The sequence below is a fragment of the Apis cerana genome, linkage group LG7, assembly GCF_029169275.1.
Source record: "Apis cerana isolate GH-2021 linkage group LG7, AcerK_1.0, whole genome shotgun sequence".
Taxonomy (NCBI): Eukaryota; Metazoa; Arthropoda; class Insecta; order Hymenoptera; family Apidae; genus Apis; species Apis cerana.
This window is the reverse complement of record NC_083858.1, coordinates 95,978-120,348: the sequence shown is the minus strand read 5'-3', so window position 1 is coordinate 120,348 and position 24,371 is coordinate 95,978. Positions and strand designations below refer to the sequence as shown.

At 26.3% G+C, this 24,371-nt stretch overlaps 2 protein-coding genes across 5 annotated transcripts in view; one reads left to right on the top strand and one right to left on the bottom strand.

Moving 5' to 3' along the window:
• Positions 1 to 25: 25 nt before the first annotated feature.
• On the bottom strand, positions 26 to 4,429 carry LOC108003819 (aladin-like). Its single transcript, XM_017066345.3, has 6 exons — positions 4,305 to 4,429; positions 3,745 to 4,135; positions 3,554 to 3,671; positions 3,013 to 3,482; positions 2,621 to 2,945; positions 26 to 2,524 (listed from the first exon to the last, which is right to left on the bottom strand). Exons 2-6 carry the CDS (start codon positions 4,101 to 4,103, stop codon positions 2,216 to 2,218), a joined length of 1,581 nt encoding a protein of 526 aa, XP_016921834.1. The 5' UTR covers positions 4,104 to 4,135; positions 4,305 to 4,429; the 3' UTR covers positions 26 to 2,215.
• Positions 4,430 to 4,470: 41 nt separating this feature from the next.
• The window catches only part of LOC108003822 (uncharacterized), a 58,144-nt gene continuing 38,243 nt past the window's right edge, over positions 4,471 to 24,371 (top strand). For 2 of the 4 annotated variants that reach the window (XM_062077429.1, XM_062077428.1), the window contains exon 1: positions 4,499 to 5,035. In XM_062077429.1, the coding sequence (XP_061933413.1) occupies positions 4,981 to 5,035 (55 nt within the window). In that variant the 5' untranslated portion in view covers positions 4,499 to 4,980. Of the gene's footprint in view, positions 5,036 to 5,769; positions 6,145 to 24,371 lie in introns of those variants that run through there. The other 2 variants (XM_062077430.1, XM_062077432.1) reach the window with 2 other exon arrangements.

Here is a 24,371-nt window from a genome sequence, read left to right as displayed (position 1 = left end):
TTAAATTAAATATTCAATTTAAAAATGATTTTAAATATATTTTATTAGTAATATTTAAATATAAAATTAGAAAAAATACTATATATAATATATACAAATAAATTTATAAAATTACATATGTTCAAAATAGAGAAAAATAAGAAATGTCTATTTTTAATAATTTTATAATATATAATATACTGATATTATAAAACTAATTATTTTTTTCTGATGCCAATTAATCTTAAGTATCAAAAATTGATTTATGACATTTCTTATTTTCTTTTTCTTCTTTTTCATATTATTTTTATTTTATTTATTATTATTTTTAATATCACTCAATTTTTTTTTCTATTCTAAGAATAATATATAAAAAATTCTTTATAATTAACATAGCTAAAAAGATCAAAAATATTTAAATAATTATTTAATAACAACTATTACCTTTACATATCCTTAAATCATTGATAAATATTAACGTAAACGACCAAAAAATCAATTTATTCAATTAATTGTAATTTTTACTTCAATAATTCACTTATTAAATATATCAAGTTTCATTCATGCATAATTTCATAACCATTATTATTAATATCACCAATGTCATCTACAATAATAATTCAAGATAAACTATTAGAACAATATTTAAAAAACGCAAAGAAGAATAAAAAGAAAAGAAAGACCATTTGCAATTCATCAATGTTGTCCAAAACGCATTGTTATGATTCCAAAGCAGTTCTCGTGACATCACGATCTTCGGATGCTTTCTTCTAAGCGGACATACACACAGATACACGTCCGTTCATCCTCCTATTCATCCCTATATATATACACCTATCTTGACTGTTGCATTTACGCATACATATACATACATGCGTTCACAGTTGCATCTTATGGTCGAGTTATACGTCATATTACGGGTAGATAAGTGATAGAGTGGCACATGTGGCCTGCCAGCCCTCTATGCTTACATTATACATACTATGCTCGCTCTCGACCACGCTTTTTTGCCCAGGCACCTGTCAACTCTGTTCGTACCATAGTCACCGCATGTGTACGACTGCCATTAAAATAAATATACTGGAAAAAGGATTTCGATCGTACACCCCATACGGATGCAATAACAGAGAGAGAATGAAGAAGGGAGAGAAAAAAAAAAGGTATTTTAACGAATTTTTAATCGGTGGGGATTCAAAGCGGTTAATCCCCTCTTCTAGATCCTTTATATGGATGAAACTTGAATTTTTAAAACCAGTTTATCTAATACCGATAATTGATTAGCCATGTCACTTATAGAAAGTTACTTTTTGTGATTAGAAATGAAATTAGAAATGATCTTGATTTAAAATTCAATTATTTATCTAAAAATCTTAAAATTTTATTTTTTAATATTCAATTTTTAAGTTAGATAAAAATATCTTAATCTTTTATGATTTTTAAAAAGATTTTTGCTAAAATTTATTTCTAAAATAAATTATCGAATAGTATATTAAAAAGATGAAACAATAACGAATTGTAAATATTAAATATATAATACTAAATTTATTTGAATATTTCTCAATGATCTTAACTACCTGATCAATTTCAAATGAAATGCAACAATTATATTAAAAATTTTAAATATATTTTTTTCAATATATCATATAATATTTCATAAATCATGAATAAAGTGACAGAGCAAGTTGATAAACTGGATTTGAGAAATATTTAGGATGACAGGATTTCTAAAACGGATAGAACAGTAGCGGTTAATTTGTGTTTAGAGTTGGTAGTGGTAAAAGTGGATAGAGAGCGTATTGGAAATAGTGCAGGACGCATCACATACGTACGTACGTGTCGATGTTCAGCATTCGGTCAAGCGATATAAAAATAGAAAGACGTGCGCTCTGCATGTGACTTTGTATAATTAGGTACCGAACCCGAGAATCTTCGTGTTGTATATCCCATACGTTAGGAAGCTAACATATTACTGTTTAACACAGATCTCAACGATGTTTTTTTCTTCTAGGCATGCTGACGAATCGATTATGAAGTATTATATAATTTCTGTCGAAATGTTATGTGGTAATTAAGAATGTCATATCGTATATAAATGAACGATTTCTTAGTTTTTTATAACGATATAATAAAATAAATTAAACCTTTATATTAAATCCTATTAACAAATAAAAAATTTGAAAAAATTTAATAATTAAATAATTAAAATTTTTATAGTTTTGTTTAACAAGAAATGTTATCAATAAGTGACGGTTAAATTGAAATTGTACATGTCGTGTCTCGAAAATGAATGTGATAAGGGTGTAGTACATATATTTACAGTACGAACACTTTCCTTCTCAATTATTGGAAAATGTTGAATACGACCACTATTCCATGCAATTGTTAAACAAACTATATTGTCTGATTCATTTTTATATTTCTGATAGAAGTTCATACAATTTGGAACTTCTCCTGGATATCCTTTAATAAGACAACTTGGTTTAATTTCAATCAGACGCGATAGATGTCCTAATTTTGTTTTAACTAATGCAATATATGGACTATCCTAAATAATTAAAAAAAATCTGTTATTAAAGTTTATAATTTAAAATAACGTTTTCAATTAAGTTAAGTTAAATACAATAAAGTAAAAAAATAATACCTGGAAAAGAATAGCAAGATATTTTCCTGTAGGATCCCATTCCATTGCAGTTATCCTCCCGCCAACAGTAACACAATCATCATCCAGTGAAAAATTAACTTTTGTTAAATCTATCAGAGGTACTGCCATTTTTGCATCATCAAAAGAAGGCTTTTTGACATCAAAAATATTTTCTTGCAAAGGTAGAGAAAATATTGTACCAGGATCTTCATTTGACGCAAATAATAAAGTTAAATTTGGACCAAAACATGCAACTGCTACACGATCATTAGGCACTGTCCATTTATCTGCATGCCATGATGTTACTGCTCCCGTATTCCATACTCTACACATAATCATTAATATATAAAATAAAACTTATATAAAAAATACAAATATTGAAAGTATTATACCTAAATATATTTTTACATGTAGCAGAAAATAATCTAAAACCACAAGATGACCAATGTACAAAACATAATCCATCGCCACCAATTCGTTTCAACGGAACACCTTCTTTTTTAGAAGTATCCCAGATAAACATACGCGTATCCACAGGAGAACAAGATACTAATAGATCACCCTGTGGATGCCATGCAACACTTGTTACAGGAGCATGATTTCTTTGTTTTAATAATACTGCTTGACTAAGAAAATTACTAGCTGCTCCTAATTCTATTGTCCAAACCAAGACTCCTACATGACATGCCACGGCCAATTCTTTGCCAGCAAGTGGCCTCCAACTTATACAGCAAACAGATTTTTGAGCACTATGTTTTAAAATTGGTATCATTGATATTCCTTGAGAAAAAATACGTATGCGGTCATCTTTTGTGACTACTGCCAGTCGTGTACAATGTGGATGCCAAGAAAGACATCTAATCTAAAGATTATCACAAAAATTTTAATATATATTATAAAAATATCAAATCATTTATATTAATACAGTCTTACAAGAGATGTTTCCCAATCCCTTGTATGAACAATATCAGCAATTGATCCAGATCCAGAAGTTGGCAAAATTTCTTTTTGATATATTCCTTTATCCATTATATCTAACATCCATTTAAGTCTAAATTTTAAATTAAGAAATATTTTAAATAAAAATGAAATAAAAAATTTTAAATATTAATTATTATTGATACCTTGTAGCTATCCAATGCAAAATTGGTGTCACTTCCTGTGGTTCTGCAGATGCAGCCAAACAGACAGCTTCAATAAATCCTTTTTCTCTGCATATGCTAGCAAGTTTTTTAAAAATGCTATCATGAACTGGCAAAAATAAATCATCAGCACAAATAGTATGTGCCGTTTCACGTGTGGCAAGAATATCGGGAGTAATAGAAATCTCGGGATATTCTCGCACATATTTAAAAAAGGGTTGCAATTCATCTGTTAGATTTTCATATTCACAATAATGCAAAACATCTTCTATAAGTGCAACAGTAGCCAATTCATCGGAGGAAGGCACATCAAATTCATGCAATGATAATATTTTCATCATGATTATTCGTTTTATGAATAAATTTGCTTAACCTATAAAAGTAAAAAAATGAAAAAATATATTTATTTTTTTATATATTCAAATAAGAAATAATAAAATTCATAAAATAATTTCCTCGAAGATATTAAGTATAATTATTAGAATGAATAGAATTTAAAAAAAATTTGTAAAAGTATTTCCGTGACAGAAAAAAGATTATACCTTAATATGTCTGAAGCCGGATAAAATGGCGGGTAACAGCTTACTCTGGTTACTATGGCAACATCCAATCATGACACAGAATCATTAAACTATTGCGCATGTGACAATTGGCTCTTATTCAAAAAGTTTTAGTATAAAAGTTTAAACTTTTAATTAGTTTTACTGCTGAAAATTTGTATGACATTAAATATCTATACATTCTTGTATTATAATTTAGTTTAGAAATATCATGTGTATATATTTTTTATGAAAAAATCTTTTCAAATCGTAAAAATATGATTAGAAATTGAACATATAGCGCGATATATCGAATATGACACAAGCAGTGGTAGGGGATCAGTGCGAGAAGGGTGGGGACCAACAAGGAGGGGTGAGGTGGGGACAGCAGTATGCGGTCGCTATTCGTGCGGCGCGGATTACGTATTAGAGTTGTCTTCTGCTACGGGCAGGCCTCGTTTGTTGGTTCGTTTCGTTCCAAAGCTTTTTTTCTCAAAAAGACTAGTAACGCGGGATACTCTGGTCGGTGGACAGTTCATAAAATGCTACCGCGAAGGTAGTGGCAAGATCAATCATGATCAACATGGTTTTGGTGGAGCTGTCGTTCTAGAAGGTTGGCCGAGATCGCTGGGGAGACGAGAGACAGAAGGGAGGAGGACCAGCTCGGTCTTCACAAGAAATGGGCAAGAAGGGTTCTAAGCGAAAAACACGATGGAGAACTCTCAGCATTGGCAGTGAGTGTTTCTTATCGATGAAATTTATTGGGAAACACACGAATGTCGTGTATGTCTAACATTGTGCATGCTTTCGAAACCTTCGAATGCATCTCGTGGTCGCATGTTCTCAGTCTAGTCATTGATCTATTACCGGAAATAAACGTTGCTAATCACAACTCGTTTTTAGACATTTATCGTAGAACATTCCATTTGTGAATTGCTATTCTATCATCTACGTAATATCGAATGTATACACCCTGACCATTATCCGTAATCGTGATTCTTGCATAATCTCGAGGTCATTTTTTCGAAATTGTAAAATAATTTTCAGAAAACATTTTTCTTGATCATGACATATCGTGTCCCGCTGTCTTTTTTGTCCGGCAACAAAAAAAAATGCGTTCCCGTTATGATAAACAAGGGCACGGGACAATTGTCGCGTAGTCAAATGAGGTTACAAATAGTCCATTTTATTCGGTGACAGTGCGCGATATTACCAGCGAATTTTGCCATTCTGTCCGGGACCGTTTCCCAGCCAGTCATCGATCCGTGCATCCTCCATGACTTTCCTTCTTCGTAGAAATGTGTCTAGCTAAAGCAAGTGTTCTACACGCAAGTTTACAGTATGTTACGCGATGCTATTTTTTCGTATTAGAGCCTGTTTTTCTCGATTGTCGAAGTATCTTCATCGTCGATAACCCGTTTTAATACGCTGCTTCCATCTATACCCAACTCTGTAATATATTCAGTGTAAACTCTAGTGCAAAAACTATAAGTATTGCCATCCGTGTACCGCGTGTTCTTTTATAACCTCTGTTTTAAATTATTTTTCATAGGAGACTTTCGTGTTTGTCGTTGCAATGTTTCAAATCTTAAAGCGAAGTGCGTTTTGTTTTTGAAAGATTTAGCCCGCGAGAATTATATTCTAAATCTTGAGATATTAAAAATTTCAAAGTTGATAAATAATAGATATCCCGGAAAAATTAAAGAAATTACAAACAATGTAAAGAAAATGTATTATGAAGGCTTTGAGAAATCAGATTGATTAATAGATTATATCAATAAACCATTTCAATCGCATGTCACCGAATAAGAAACGGGATATAAAGATGGTGGTATCCGGTATTGTGAGTATATACATAGAATTTTATTAAAAGATAAAAAAGAATTGTGTTTTTTATTTCTTTTTTATACAAATCAATTTTTTATAATCAATAAATACAATGGCCTACATATTAAAAAAAAATCTATCATTGTTGGAATTCATTTTTATGTATTGAAACACGTGTTTTTAATTAATTCTTTCGTAAATTATATATTATTCTTGGTTTGATAATCGAGTAACACTAGTTTCTTGATAAAGTCTAATCTAATTTATATTAAAATATATTTATTATAAAATATATATTTTGATATTTAATTTCATCCATAGTCGAATGATAAAAATATGCATGCTAGGTTAGAATGATAATAAACTCTTGGCAGTAATCAAATATATTTTTTTTTAATATTTTTGTAGAATTTATATTTATTGTTTATTAATTTTCTTTATTTTTTGAATATCTTGATTGTACATCACGTTTCATTTATCACTTCAGTTCATGTTATTTGCATCCGATAAGGTTATGAGGGTTTATACTTGACTGTTAGATATTTCCGTATACTATTAGGTAAGATATTTTTTTCTATATTTATTTTTTTGTATTTTATTTTGCATTTCCCAAGAAAAAATTACATTATTTTTATTCTTATTTTATTTTTTTCCTTTATATTGAAGACGTTCCTAAAATGATTTTTTGCGATTTGCAAATTATATCATAGATTATATACTATAATAGATTATATAAATATATATATATATATAAATTTTATAATATTCTTTTTAAATTTCTATGTTCATGTTTTTAGTATTATGTATTATTATTTATGTTTTTATTTCATATTTAATATTATAAATAGATAATTCATAATCATTAATATAAAAGAATCCAGATTAGTGTAATTGATGTTTACGAAAATATAAATATAGGTGGAGCACAGTTCGCAACCTACATCGCATGTCAAATTTATGCAGTCATCTAATATTTAGATAGTTTCTTAAATGCAATCTTGGAAACGTGGCTATATGTGATGAATATTTCTCGCGATTTCGCGATGTCGATATAGTGCATTAGTTTAATAAAAAAAGATAATTTTTGTATGTTTTTGTGTTTTTTGTGAATAAAAAGAAACAAATTGAATATATCTTTTCTATATTTTCGTTAATCATAATTTATTTTTGAAATTGCGTAATAGATTTTTTGTGTCTAGCTAGAGAAAAGGTAGTATCTATATGAAATATATTTTTAAAAAAAAATTTTTATACTTTAAATATATCAATAGTTTCTATTTTATTTTATTTAAGATTTTAGTTATGCTTTATTTGTTTTGGTTAGAATATTATCAATTGTTTTTTTTTGTGGTTATTAAACTGATGCATAATTTTATATACAAGTTTAAAATATTTGACGCATGCGTGTTTTATCGTTACAAAAGACGTTAAAGAATACGTGAAATGATTGAAAAATTAATATTGATTTTTTTTATTCGTGTTTTCTTTTTATAACTCTATAAAATATATATGATTGATCATAAGAAAATTGTAGAAGTATCTGAAAAGAATTTCATATAGAATTTCGTTCCATTTTTCTTAAAGGTTAAGATATATCGTAGAAAATATTTTTTTTCGAAAGTTGTGGATTGCATAATTTATACGATGTTTCAATATTTAGTAGTTCATGAATAATTCAACATTATCATTATTGGATATGAAAAGAAGTTAAATTTTTGTATTATTTTTGATCATTAATTAAATAAAAAATAAATAATTTAAATTATACATTTATACTATGATATATACGTATAACCTATTAGTTTAGAAATCTAGAAAGAACCTACGAAATTATTTTAAATATTTTTTATTGTTTATAATTTATATTACATAATAAATTTTATTAATAACTAATTGATTATAAGAATATATTATAGCATTAGAATTAGTATTATAACATTGATTTATTATTAACATATTATGTTTATACAAAATGTAATACGTATATATATAGTACCTATTTGTAATATTTGTGTATATATTTGGAGAAAAAGATTAACATTCATTTTGTAATAGAATTCTTTTCTAGTAAATTAATGCTATAATGCTAATGTCATATTTTTTTATATCAATATTAGAATAGCTAGATAATCAAAATACAAATATTTCATAAAATATTTTAAATTTCATAATAAATCATATTATTTTTTTTAAAAAAGTAAAATATTATGAATTGTAATTAATAGAAATTAACTTTTTCAAATTTATTTTCATAACAAAATATAAAGAAACGAAAAATAGTGAAAAAAATATATAATAGTTATAAAAATATTATAATATTTTGAAAAATTCAAATATATTAAAAATTATTTTAAATTTCAAGGATCGATCAAGTATAATTTTTAATAAACTCACGACAAATCTCAAAATATAGAAATATTAGAAAATAGAATTTTAGAAAATAAAGTTCGAGATTTCAAATGCGACTATTGTTTAGCGATTATTCTTAGATACTTTTTTTTTTTTAAATTATTCTCAATGTAAATTGCTCTCAAGAAGTCTAAGTGATATTCACATTTTTAAGGGAAACTCATATAAAAAGAAATCTACATACAAATCTTTACAATTCACTAAAAATCATAATTTCACAATTTTAACTGTTACATTCCATAAGAATGCATCTTTCTCTTTTTTAATTTGTATATTTTATTTTTTTTTTAACTTATATCTCTTATCAAGAATCCTATTTTTCTTGATTCGATATTTTGTTCGCCATTTAGTCTCCATTTCAATTAATCTACATGGGCGCGGCTAAATTAATCGTACAACTATCTTTTAAAGAAATAACGTTTCATGTATAATCGATTAAATATATAAAATAAATTTTTTTTCATAATAAAAAAATAAATAAAATTTATAAATACCATGGAAAATGTATTGTATTTTTTTTGCTCTCTAGTCGTATTCTCAAATGGATTTTTTATTCATTTCCGATGGTCGATTGGGGCGAGACCGTTTCGTATCCCCATTCCAAAATTGTGTACTAGCCAAGAATCCGCAACCCTTGACATTCACTTTTTTACTCTATATAATACATTCTTTGGGGGGTCAAAGATCCACGGAGACGAGAGAAAGAGAGAAGAGAGGGAAAGGGAGAGGGGATGAATCAATAGGTAGCCGTTGCGCCTTGATCGTTGTCCTGCTCGAACTTATGGATGAATGCTGTTATCAAAAAGCTAGGAATGTTTGCTTACTTACAAACTATTTTAATCCTCTACGAATAGAGTAGAAAAATAATGGAATCATTTCTGTAGAAAATCCAAACTTTAAATCGGTTTTTATGATTGTTTTTGTAAAGAGAGTTAGATTTTTTGAAATTAGAGATTATTAGAGATAGATTGGTAAATAAAGATATCAAATTAATATGCAAAAAATGTGTAAATATTTTAAATAAGCTATCATAATTCATATCAATTTATTTTGATATAATCTGAGTTCAATAAATTATTCAAAGTTAAATGAAATATGCAATGTATATAAAAACGTATAAAAAAACATATTTATATAAAATATAGTTTTTTTTTTAATGGCAATCAATCATATTATATATGTATTGTATATAAATTTTTCGTTTTATGCTAACCCCTATGAGTGGGCACAATTATTGACTCGTACTACTAGGCGCAGAGATTATCTTTTCTTATCCTTATTTATATTCACATTCTAGATTAAATTAGAAACAGCTATTACTGTTACTATTATATATTAAATGAAATATTACATGTTTTTAGATTGTAATTAGATTTTTTAATGAAATAGATTAAAAATTTATAGAATTTTATATCTTTAGAACAATACTAAAAACAGAATAAATTTTTTGGTAATTTTAAAGAATATATTACACAAAAATTTGTTTAAAATTTTTTTTATTTTACATCATTAATTTTTATTATATTATTTTATATTTCATATTTAATTTTAAAGATATTTGTTTAAAATAATCATTAAAAATTATATTTTTATTTGTATTTGTATTTGCTTCATATTTATTTTATAATATATTTTTATTTCATTTTGTATGAATTTCCTTTCATCTTATACTTTATAATAATTTAAATACTATTTATAAAATTGTATATTTTTTGTGGATTTCAATTATTTTCAAATATTTAATAAATTAGGATATTATTATTATGAGATAGTTATTTTCCTTTTTAAAAAATAATCATAATAATTAAAATAATCATGATAAAAATTAAAGTTTTTATACGTTCAAATATTATTGAAAAATTTTGACAAGCTTAAAAAATATCGAAGTGACATTGGTAAATCATTTAGTACAAAGTTACATAGAATTAAAAATATCTGCACGTAATCGTGTGTATCATTTAAATCATTGATTAATGAGATAAAAAAATAACAGGAATGTACATTTAAAAATAATCACACTTTCCAAGATTATAACACAAATGGTCTTTGTCAATCAGTTATAAAGTTTCAGTATACGTATGCAGAGTGTATAAAGAGATGCTAAGTATAACATTGACAAAATAGTAGGAATGATGATGAATATGCGTGAACATACGTGCTCTGAAAGTTGGGCCACGTTGTTTATTATGTAACAAGCTGAGTCTCGCACCTTAATATCGATTCTCGAATAATATGACGTGCAGAGCACAGCAACGAAGTTTCTTCCGGAGAAATTAACCACGTTTTTTCTTTCTTTTAATGGATAATAATGTAATAGTTGAGTAATAGAATAGCTAGAATGTTTATAAAATATATATATATATGTTATAATAACATATATGTATATTATAAGATCTGAGTAAATTTTGCAAATTTTATAGAAATATTGCAGAAAATCATTGTTGATTTCGTTCTATAAATTATAATTAGATTAACTTAAGATGAGAAGTTTTTAAATTCTGATCTAAAATCTAAATAATGATTAATAAATGAAATCAATATTCTATATAAAACTTTAAATAATATAAATGAATATCTACATATAATTATTAATTTATAGAATTAATAGAATTCTCGTATTATTATTTAAATATCGAATATTTTGTAAATCTAATATTCTAATTATAATATTAATTATTATAATATATCTGTTTTCTAAATATTCAATAATAACGATAATAAATATTATTATTTAATACAAAAATATTTTAAGAATTACATAAGAATTACATAAGAATTACATATCACGTTCATATATCTTTAAATATCAGTGTTCCATATACCAAATGTTTAGAGTATCGGTATTTCATATTTGACTATTGTACCTAACCTAAACATATATCTTTTAAACTGCTAATATTTCAATCAATCCGAATACCAGTATTCAAAACATAAACTATACGATTAGCCACCGCGAAATATCAAACGCATTCACCGTAATCACAATTCAATTATTCAAATTTATTCCTCACACAATAAATTTCCCATTTTAAAAAGCGAAATGTTTTCTAAAAATCAATACGCGTAACGCTTGACGTAATTCTCACGTAATCTTACAAGTAATCACTCAACATAACGCTTACACACGTAATCATTACACGAGTATAAATAATATTTATCTGAAAATTGCGGGGCAAAAAATTCTGAGATATCAGAATTCCACGTTCGAATAAAGAGGAAAAGGCGAAACTTTACATCGGTTACGACTACTATGCTTTTGAACGTCATAGCACACGTGTTGCAGATCGTAGACCTTCTCGACGTTCCCGTATATTACGTAATCGAGCTCGGAGGCCGCAGGAAATAAAGTGCGGGTTTGCGTACATGTTACGTATGACGATTCGTATGATGTCGAGAAGTGTGCGTAACGTGTGCATAATCACGCATATCTCGTTTGTGTAAGCGTGCAAAGAAGATTTTGTTTATCATCGCGACATCGATTGAATCGATTCTTTTCACTTTTTATCGCGAGAATCCCTGTTCGTTTTGAACGAACGTCCGAATGAATAAAGATCTTCATCGAGAAAATCGATTTTATGGAAGGGATGCGGAGTAATGTTTCGAAGTGTAAGAGGAATTTTTTTAGAATGCTAAGAAAAAGAGAAGAATTTTTTATGAACGTGGGTGAGGAAGTTACGTGAATCTAATGATCTGAGAAGAGATAGAGAATAAAGAGATAGAAAGAGGAAAGAGAAATTATTTGCGAAGAAAATAAAAGTGATGTTTTCGTGAGTAATCATGGGTCAAAATTAGAAAGTTTGAAAATTAGTGTGTTTGGAAAATTAATATAACATTAAGTGACATTAGTAAAAAATTAAGAAGTTATTATATTGAAAATATAATATCTGTATTTTAAAATTATAGGAAGAGGAAAAATTCGATTAAGAGAACAGAGAAAATATTAAAAGTGAATAAAATGAAAAAAGAATTGTATTGAAAATGAAAACTTTGAATCTGATTTATCACAATTTGAAAATTTTAAACAACTTTTTTTAGAAAGAATTTATATTTGTAATATAAGTCCTAATTTTTAAATATTTTTAAAAATAAAATAAAAAGATAAAATGAGAAGCAATTTCAAAGAGAAATAAAAATTATAAGGTATGATAGAAAATTTGTCGAATTTGTCACATTCCATGGTCATATATGCAATAGCTCGGTAATTAGTGTAAATAATAATTAATTTTCTATTTTGTTTGCTTTCCTATTTTTATGACTTATTTTTTAACTGCAAAACATCTCGTTAACTTTTATTCAGAGATGTTACTTTGTTATGTTAAATTAATGCAATAATTTTTAAATAAAAAAACAACCTTCCATAATATTAAGATTATCTTATAAAACGAATTTTTTCTTGCACATTCGTGTTTCTTGAATTTTTTTTCTGTACTTGAATTGCATCATTTATCTGTTCTTCTAACTATTTTTTCTAATTGAAATCAGAAAACAGAAATACTTGTTTCAATTATATGAATTAATTTGAATAATTTGAATAATTGTCTTCTGTTTATGCTATTCGTGAAAGAGAAAAAAATTAACGAAAGTACTATTACAAAATTTATAAAAAATAATATTTATCATTATTCTTTGCTTCAATTCAATTGTTTATAAATACTCTATAAATATTCATTATTCATTTACTTCAACTAATATTTCAAAACTCATTTTTATTGTATAACATTCTTTTTGGGATAAGGATAAAGTTTAAAGATCATTTTTTTCATTTTTATTACTCCAATGCTGTTTGTTTTGAAATTCGTTATTTCAACATTCGTTGCTTCAACACTCTTTACTTCGACATTTGCTGTTTTAATACTCGTTGCATCAATAGTCGTGTGGCCGTGATTTACTCCTCTAAATCTTATGTAAAAATATTTGGCCACACGTGGCAAATGCACCTGTCGAAGAAAATTAGGTCGCAACCTTAAACCCTTATTTAAACCGATACCTTGCCATCGTGAAGAAAAGAAACGAGAAGACATTTGCTTAGAAGCATATCAATGTAGAATATTTTTATACCTGCTATTATATCTTATTTAATCAGAAATAAACCAATTTAATAAGTGTTCGACAATTATTTCTCATGATTTATAATGAAATGATTTTAATTAATATCGTTTAAATTATTTTTCTCTTATTTATTTTAAATCGTGAAATCTGGTTCTAGCACGAATTATTAAAATATCTTGTCACGTATTCCACATTTATACAATTCCAGCGAAATTTAATTCTTCGCAAAAATTTAAACGTGTCATTGATCTTAGAAATATCTATTATCTAACAATCATATATATCCAATCCATTACTTCTTTCATAATTAATTCAAATTAATAATTAAAATATATTATTCACAACGTTATAATAATAACATTTCTTCATAAGATAGTATAACCTACATGTGATAGAAACATGATAAGAATTACTTTTCATTTCTCGCATAAAATTAAGAAAAGCAATTTTACATAGTAAAAATTATTCTTTTATATTCCAATTATTTCTCCATCCGTTTTTTCAAATGATATAAATTTATACAAACAAGGATTATTTTTTCTGGTCGAAAAAAAAAAGAAATTCGAATGTTAAAAAGCAAAAGTAGAACAACATTGTATGGAACAAACATGATATTCGCAACATCTCGCGCGCAGGAATAGGAAAGGTTAAAATCGCGGTACATGTGAGAATGCGCTTGTTGGGGATCACCATGAGGCGTCTCTCGTCCAACGTTGGTCGAAAACTGCGTGCGGAACGAGCCGTCTCGAGTTCAGGTTATGAATAGCACGTGAGTGACCACGAGGGCCTCGTCACATGCTCGACCATTCCGCTTTCGAATCATTTGGCCGTCACGAGACGTTTATACTTAACTTTGAGCGACACGCGAACGGGGAATCCCGCGCTGAGAATGTGAATTCTGTCTTTCCTCTTCTCCTATCTTCACCCTCCGATTCCTCGATTTCCGGATTAAATTCTCCCCATCGACATTGTATAATGGATGCAATCATATTCGAATTAAAAAAAAGGCGCGATATTTTTCATTATAGAGGATGGAAAAAGTATTATAAGATTTTTTTATAATATTATTAATATTACAACAGATGTAGATATGGTTTCAATTTATTTGAGAATGCAAAATATTTTGGGAATAAATCTTGAAAGAGGGAAGAGTGTTTATTATTTTATTCAAGTGGAATAATTAATTTTTTTTTCTATTTATCTAGCTTATTTATTCAACTTAAGATAATATTTCTTTTATTGTACGTAATTAAAAAGTTATAGTGGAAAATATTGTATAAGAGGATATAAAGGAAGGAATTTACAGTGTTGTACATCGTATAAATTTTATATTTCTTTGCTATAAACTTTTAACTAAGTAAAATAGAGAAAAAATATTTTCGTATAATGAATTTCCATGTAATTTCCATGTTTGTTATATCTATTTTAATTTGTAGAAAAAAATTATTTTTTGACAGAAATTTATATCTTCTATATAACTATATAACTTTCTATATAACTTGTATGATATAACTTGTGATGTATGATTACATATATAAAAATTGTATTATTTGGATTAAATTATAATGGATTAAAAAAGGAACGATTATTTGATGCTTTTTGCTGGTGATATATAAAGTAGGAATTTTTTTTATAACTTGATAAAATTTTATTGATACTAACTCTACATTAATTGCATATACTTTTATTGTACAGAATATTCACTTGAATATTTTTACTTTAATATTTTGGAATAATTAAAAATAAGTTTTACACATATAATGCTCCAATTAGAACAATATTTAGTTCAAAAATTAAATATTTGAAAATATTTACATATCAAGAATATTTGTAATTAAAATTTATATTATTTTTTATATGTTATTATATGTTTTATAAAACATTTTTATAAAACATCTCTCAGTTACTCGAATGTAATGTAACGTTCTGTTTGCATGAAATTTCGTTAACTACTTGCTATCTTAATATCGTTCCATTCATTATACTATATTAAGAAAGTTTATTGCATGCATAGTCGATTGAAGGTTTTGTTTTGCAACGTTTAATGATTTCTAAAGGTAATTAAGCATCAAAGCAAACCTATAATTATTAATGGCAAAAATTATTTCGCATTTGAGAGTCCGTAAACCTTTGTGCAGTTATCATTTATCTATTTCCTATTTTCATTTCCATCTTAATTGAATATTGTATTGTCGCTTTATTATCTCGTATATATGAAACCGTTTTCTCCACCTTGTCTCGAAAGGTTAAAGAACTTTTGACGATTTGCCAAATGCAGTACCGTTGAAGTTGCCGTTTTTCTCGGCGCTACACTTTTGCGCTTTTCTGTTTGCATTGCTTCACGGTCTAATTTCAATTTAGAGATTGCTCGTCCATTGCCAGTTCGACGTTTACACTTTCATCGTTGAACGTTAAATTTTTGTTACATTCGCGGAATTTTTTTTATAATTTCGAATTCCACTGTTACGATTGTTTGTTTTAAAAATAAAGAATTAGACTTGTAATTTAATATATGTATCGAATTGATACATATATAATGTAACGTATTTACGAGATATTTTAAAATGTTAATAAAAATCGAGTGTTTTAAATCAGAGTACCGATATTATTGTTGCTTCAACAATCAATATTATGCTATCTTATTATTGTGAATATTCTAGGTATATTAATATTAATAGTTTTTAATATTAATATCTAATGTCAAATATAAATTCTAAATAAATTTATCACGAATAATAATTTATCGAAATATTAATATTTTAAATGAAATATTTCCTGTTTCAAGTAATCAATATTTTCAGATATTAAATAGCAAACATTTCAACTACATTATATTTTGGATTTATAATCCAGTATCCTTATATATTTTTATCACATTTCGTTACATTTAAAACTTCCTAAATGAAGGATTTTATTTCCGGTATGCGATTTCTTGGAAACGTTATGTAAACGCGAAAGTGATTCAGAATCGTCTGCGAAATTCAATAACAACCGCATTTTTATTTTGTCTTTATCTACCGCTTATGACGCTTGCTTATCCTCTGTCGTAATTCATTTGATTTGATTTTCTTTTTTTGTTTTTACCCTACACTTGTCATATTTAACACTTCTCTGACATTTAATGTGACTATACTGTAGTCAAAATAATTATCATCAATTATCATCAATTATCGTACAATTATCGTCAAAACAAGTTATACGAAAACAATATTTAGTTGAAGTGGAATTTCACGCATCATAGCTTTTGAGAATTAAGATTTCAAAATGATATTTATATATATTATTTGTTATCCTCGTATGTATTCCATACATAACATTTATGAATTATTCATTATACTTATAACATAATATTATTTCTAATCTCTAATTATAATATAAATTGTTTTTGATTATTATTTTTATGCCATATATGATAAAAATAATATTAATATTATGTCGTTAACATTAATGATTCAATAAAATATTTCATTGCGAATACATTAGAATGTAAATTTATTTGAAGGATAGAGTTATTCTTTCTTAAAATTAATTTTTGCATCTTGAATACTTGAGTTGAGAATGATGAAAATTACTATTGGATATCAATAAAATAAAATGGAATAGAAATTTTGAAATCTATTTGTACGTGTATAAAGAATATTAGTAAAAAAAAAAATACAAAAGGATGGCAATAGCAAATCGATATTTTTTTTTTGTTGATATTTTGATACATTGATATATTTTAATTGAATTTCATTAAATCATCTATTAAATCATTTTAAATCTATCGTTGATAATTTAATTCAATATTCGATATGATTAACAAAAAAATATTATTAGAAATGTAAATCATAAGATTGTCGTTGAGTTAAAAAAAGATTGTTTTTATAACATGTCGAACAATAATAGTTCGTTAAATGGCCATGGATCAGGGCCATTTATTTTTATAAATCTTATCATAAGAAATATAAAGAACGATGCGATACATTTCTGTTTATCTTCTATTTATCTAAATTAAATTAAAATATTTCATAAATTTATGATTTTTTTATAATATGGCTTAATAATAATAATTTCTATAATAACAATCTGCATCGATTTAATACATTAAAAGATAAATACATAATTATAAGAATAAAAAGAATAAAATTGAAAAATTAACAATATCAAATCATTTATACAACAAATAATTTACAAATTATTCGAAACGATCTCATTTCTTCATGACTCATTCTCTAAATTTCAATTGAATATTAATAAGATACATATATTGCACCCAGTTTCTAATACAAAGTTCCATAAGCATGACTAATGAAATAAACAAAAGTTAATACAAAATTATTTTGTATTATAGATTATACTGTACAGGTATTTTATTTTATTGTATCAATAGCAAAAATATCATTCTATGATAAAATGCAATTCAAAGCGCATCGAAACCACCTTATCCCATCCTACTATTGTTGTGGTGGCAATGAATTGGTGTTAATGAATTGACATTCTTCTCTTGATCCTTCACCTTCTCAATTTCTCTATCGCACAATCAACAAAATAATTATTCAATGATCGAACAGCGAGGAATCATTAACCAAACAATCACGCGGCGGGATTAGTTGGCAATGCCTGTTGTTTCTCCCATATCTGCCAACGGAAGGTTTAATCCATTGAGTTCATTGAGCACGGTTTAGCAACACTTCTTCAAATATTTCGATGTTTGCCGCCACGACTCAAAAATAGACCCACTGATTTTCTGGCCGTAAGAAAGCTCTCTGTTGTCCCGTTCGAATTCCAATTCCCGATTCCTGTGTCGGGGCTGGATGGATTTATAGACGGCCGTCTAGGTGAATGGGCTCGTTAACAACTGTATCAACTAGGAAAAAAAAAAAGAAAGAAAGAAGAGAGGGACTAATTAGTTACGGTTATACGAGCCTCTTGTTTAATCCATCTAGATCCATCGAGATGATCGTTTAATTATGATCGTAAAAATGGGAATCGGGAATCTGGTTTGCTTGTATTTATTCGAAATTGTTTTTTTAGAATTCGAAACAACGTTTTGACGAGAATACCTGTGTATTTTAATTTTGTATTGCTTATTCGTGTATTCGTTATTGCAGCGATGATTAGACCAGATTTTCCGCTGAAAATACGGGAATTAGGTTAATGCTTAAAATACCAATATATTTGCTCTTCTTTTAGATTGTTATAAATAGTGCCATTCACGTTTCACGATCTTTATGCGAAACTTTCGATTGAAGCGAGATTAACACTTTACTCCAATGCAATCTTTTTTTTTTTTCTTTTTTTCTTTTTTCTTCAAATTTGTATTTCATTCATACTTGTCTCAACGAATTTTTTCCAATGTAGTATTTTATTTACTAATGTAGTATTACGTAGTATTATAATTGTATCGATTATTTAAAAAAAAAATGAAGAAAAAGTTCGATGAAAGTGACGTATATTTAATGGTAATGAGATTCATAATAGAAAATATTAGAATCTGATTATTTTCTATCATATATGTAAATAGAATATTCATTTGGTTTTTTTTGTGAGTTTAAATTTGAAGAAAATATTGTAAAAATTGTTTGAAATTCAAATTTAAGAAATAGAGATATTCTATATTTCATTTTGACGATATATAAATGCAGAGAATGGATAATCATAATTCATAGACAAAGATATATAAATAATTAATTAAGATACACATGAAGAAGATTTTGCAACGATATCATTGTATAATAACTTAGTGAATTAGTTAGTCTGATTTATTTGACTATAAGATGATATAACAAGTTTTGGCCAAGAATCTAGAAGAACTCAATCAACTTATTGTTTCTTAAAATTAGATTTAGAAGCACTTGTCAGAAAATTGTTCACTAACATTTGAATAATTATTACTCACAGTAACTAAAAAAAAAAACAGTGTCTACAAGATTTATTATGTACCCTATTATTTACCCATATAATGTTTCTTCATTTTTAATGTTAACGTAAAGACATTGTTATAATTTTTGGCATATATTAAATTAGTACAATTTAAGACGTGTTTTCAGTTTTTCTAAAGTTTATATTTATATTTATTTCTAAAAATTTCTTTTTAAATATGTTTTTAATGTGTTTTTTATTATTGTATTTAATTATGTATTTTATAACGCAATAAAGCAGCTTAAAATATAAGATATCTTGTGAGTATATGCTAAGTAAATAAATTATTTAAAAAAAAAAGGGTCAGTTAAAAAAATATCACGTAAAGAATATGATAAATCTTTAAATATATCTATTATTTAAATCTTAGTAATAATTAATTTTATATCTAATATAAAAGTTTGACTCTGCTGAATAAAAATAAAAACATTTATTTATATAGGGATAATTTTAAAAATATTACGATATATTATATAAATAAAATAGCAGTTTAATGATAAATTATTAATTATTGAAGTTGGATATTATTGTTTGTGTATATGGATTTAATGTTTTTATGTTATTAACTCGAGGATAAGTTAACATGATTGCGGAAATAATAAGTTCCGACAGTTGTATATGGGCATTGAAACCAACTAGACGGTATATCTATCGTGAATATCGCATTAATACAAATTGTATTGATCGTTTTAAAATTTGTTAATTTACCTCCTTTTGTACGGCCATTTATAGTAGAAATAACGTTATTTTATATATCCAATTAATCAATCGATCGCTTTGTCTTCCTCATTAAATTTCTTAAATATATTTTATTTATTTTTAAGATAGATTTATCAAACTCAATCAACAACTTTAACTTTTAATTTATTTTTTTAAAATGCCAATTTTAAAACGTTAAAAAATACAAATAATCTATCCGTTATATGTTCCCTCATCTTTATTTTTATTCAATGGATTAAGAAAAAACATTAACCAATTTATCTTGAATGAAATATCAAGGATCCCTTTAGAAATCTAGATTGTACTATACAAAAGATATATACGTGAATTCATCACATGAATCTATAGAATTTTAATTTTGATACAATAGAAGAAGGGGATGAGAGAAGATGGAGGGGAGGAGGAGAAGGAAGAAAAGGGGAAAAAATTCTTACAATGTAAACTGCAATGCAATTTTTCAAAAAACTTCATTTTCGTTTCGTTTTCGTGTTATTCTTAGAATAACAAAAAAGAATCAACTTTCACACTCTCTTCTCTTTAATAACATATATAGAATATATATACATATATGAACACGGTTTATGCACATATACATTATACACAATATTCTAATTTTTTCGGCAAACTAAAAAAGAATTCGAAACATTTAAAATTTAATGTTTTATCGTTCTCACTCACGCCGCCCTACATTCGATCAAAGAAATATTCCGCAATATTTCTCGTATAAAGAAATATTCCGTACATTTTATCATAATATTAAGAACACTATTTCCAAATTTGGTTACTGGATTATCCACAATGTTTCCAGTGGCGAAGGATGTCACAACAAATTTTTTTCACCACCATATGTAGTGAAATGCAATGAAATAACTCAAGGAATCGAATTTCGACCACCATACACATTTTCCTTGGAAGAAAAAAAGAGAAAACAGGGGGAAATCCTTCAGCATCGAATGTCTCCTTGTGCATCTCGTTGTTACTTGTTATTTCAGTCGAAACTATCCTTTGGGACATTAGCGTGTGATCATTTCTCACCCCAGATACACTTGTTTTTCTGAGAAAATAGTCTGTTTCGGTTAGTCTAACAGCATGAAACGATAAAGATAGAGGAAAAGAAGTAAAATCGATCTGAAGAGAGTGAGTTTAATAGATATAATGAGAACCTAAAGAATGTTACCTTGGTGGAATGATAAATTTATTGAATTCTCGAGATTTAATTTAGTTTGATTCATTGTATATATATTATTGAGAATTGATCAATTTTTTTTAAGATTCATTAAGATTGAGTTTTTTATTATATTTGTTAAAAAGACTTTAATAATAATACTAAAATAAATTAGAAAGTATGTATTTAATATTGTTTATTTTACATTGTTATCTTAGATTATGATGCAAACATTTAAAAATTCTATCTTATAAATAAATAAGTTTTATAAGTTTTATAAGTAAGTTTTATAAGTTTCTGTCTTTCTTTAAGATTTTTATTAATTTTTTTTTAATGTTTATGCTTATTATTTTTATGTTTAAGATTCATTTACATTATTATTCGTTATTATTCGTTAACATTTTATATAACTTTCACAAAAACTTCATTATTCAAATTTTTTTACGAATTATAGGAAGAGTTTAAATAATAAACATTTCTTTTTTTCATTGTCTGGAGTAGTAATTCTCAGATTGATAATTCAAAATTCATTTTTGATCGACGCTCTTGTTTTAATCTTTTTAAATTTTTTTAGGACTTAGAACTTATTGTACAGATCAGAGGTAAGGTTGATCATAAAAAGAACACAAAATCATTAAATAACAGATATATGAAAAAATATTCAGTTTATTCAATTTCTTTTCTTTTTTTTTTTTTTTTTTTTAAAGAAAATTGTATGTATGTAATTCAAGAAAATTATATCTCTTTATTCTTATCCATGATTTTAATATATTCATGGTACTACAATGCATACATTAAAAAAATGTTACTCATTGTCTTTATCAATGGTTAAATGAATATTACTGTAATAAACAATTGGAAGAGGGAAAAAACTATGTGAATATTATGCATTTAATATACTAATATACCGTGTCTCTCTCTGATCTAAGACATTTTTTTATTTAAACTTTCACTTTCAATAATATTAATGAAAAATTGCATAAAAGCTAAGATATTCATAGATTTAATCCAAAAGATGGATTTTATATTAAAATCCCGTTTTTCGATGCCTGTAAATTCGTTCTTCTAATTTATTAAGTGCATACATAATGATACGAGGTCATCGCTATGCACTATTATGATGCGCTACGTATGAACTTAAGGAAGCCGCCAGACGAAGATATTGATTTACGTGAGCGAATGGCCTAAGCCAACTGGATTTCGTGTTTGGAAAATATCGATTAATCCACAATAACGTGGAACGATCGATCAATGAGACTGATAAATTATTCGCAATAATGCAAGGGGAACGTGAATAAGGAAATCACGTGAAAATCATTGGAGAATTTATTTTATATGAAAAAAAATGTACGAAATGTATTAATTATGAATAAAATGATATAAAATTAAGAAAGGAAATGAATGAAAGAAGATCAAGTTATTAGCAGGTTAAAATCTTGTTTGTAATCGTGCAAATGTAAAAAAGAAGTATTATCAAATTTTTGTATCAAATTGAGTTTAATTAAAAAAGAATCGTTGCAACTCAAGTATTCATCTATCGATGTTATAAATATTAAATATGGAAGAAGCAGTACGTACATATATTTTTACATGACCCATGCTAAACGTGTTAGCATTGACTAAGTAATCAATGTTTCTTATCGACGACTGCGAGTTATATAATAATTCTTTTTACGCTTAATCATTCGGCTCAACTGTAAGAAAAAATTTATCGCGTCGAAAGTTTATTTTTTTTTTTTACTACTATAAAGTTATTTATAGTTTTCATTGCATATATTTTTTTATGGCCATAATATCAATTAGACTCGAGCCAAGTTGATAGATTATAAATAATGAAAAGAACACTTGTTTATCTACCTTAGTTCCTTTTAAATTGTATCAATAAATTTTATTGATATGATAAATTTTGATTATATCGATGTTATAATCAAAATTTTATTAAATTATTAGAAGAAGGGAAAAAAATGAAACGATTATTATATTGGAAGGGAAAAAGGAAGAAAAGAATAAAGCGAAAGAAAGCATTCCTAACATTAGATTTTAGATTTATTAAAAGAATTACGTGTCCCTCAAAAATATAATGCATTTACATATTTCGCAATTTTTCATACATATACTTCTAATACGTTTCGTATTTTTCCATATTTTATTTGTACATTAATTATCAAATTTTTAACTATCATATCGTTTATATCATATTATATATTTAATTAAAAATATTACAATTTATATTATATATTTTACGTATCATAGTAGATAATAATAATTATTTAAAGGGAAAAATGTTAGGAGGAATAAAAAGATTTTTTTCTTTTCCAAATATATATTCAAGACATTTTTAAGGAAATCTTTCTTTCTGTCAAGCATTCGAGAAGCATGTCTATCTTCTTTAATTTTTCACGTGCAGGGCAATCGATCGAGTGACCGCTGCACGTCGAGATACATTATCGATTCGTTTATTTATTCTCGTAGTCCGGAAAGGCAAACCAGTTTCAATTAACTCTGTCATTTTATGATTATTAGTTGCAACGAAAGTCAATGCGAATTAATATTTCCTTAAATAGGAATTATTTTATTTCTATTTTTCAAATTCGTGGAAACTTATATCTATGCATCGAATATATATACAATTGGAAAAACATTCCAAAAAGAAAAAAAAAAGTATAAAAGAGAAGTTGAAACTGCGTTTGTATGTTTTTCAACGTTCTTTACAATAATTTATAATAATTACTTTTTATAATTTGTTTATTCGATATATAATAATATTCAAGCTTATATTCATATAATTCATGTGTATTCAATAATTCGAAGAATTCGTAATTTCTTATGATGCACTTTGTTATTTTACAAACTTTAGGTTGGATTTAAGGTTAGGATTTAATGATCTTAATGAACACGATTACTTTCGGAATTAATAAACTCAATCAAGTTTCATAGTTTTCTCTCAAGATGATTTTCAATGTAATTAAAACGAGGAAAATTGAAATTAACATTTT

Bases quoted from the DNA above. Each gene is read 5' to 3' on its own strand.
- LOC108003819 (XM_017066345.3), bottom strand. From the start codon at position 4,103: ATGATGAAAATATTATCATTGCATGAATTTGATGTGCCTTCCTCCGAT. The intron at 2,946-3,012 runs GTATAATACTTT...GATTATGTGTAG, and splicing joins ACATGTAAAAATATATTTAG to AGTATGGAATACGGGAGCAG. The intron at 2,525-2,620 runs GTATTATTTTTT...TTAATTATTTAG, and splicing joins ATCTTGCTATTCTTTTCCAG to GATAGTCCATATATTGCATT.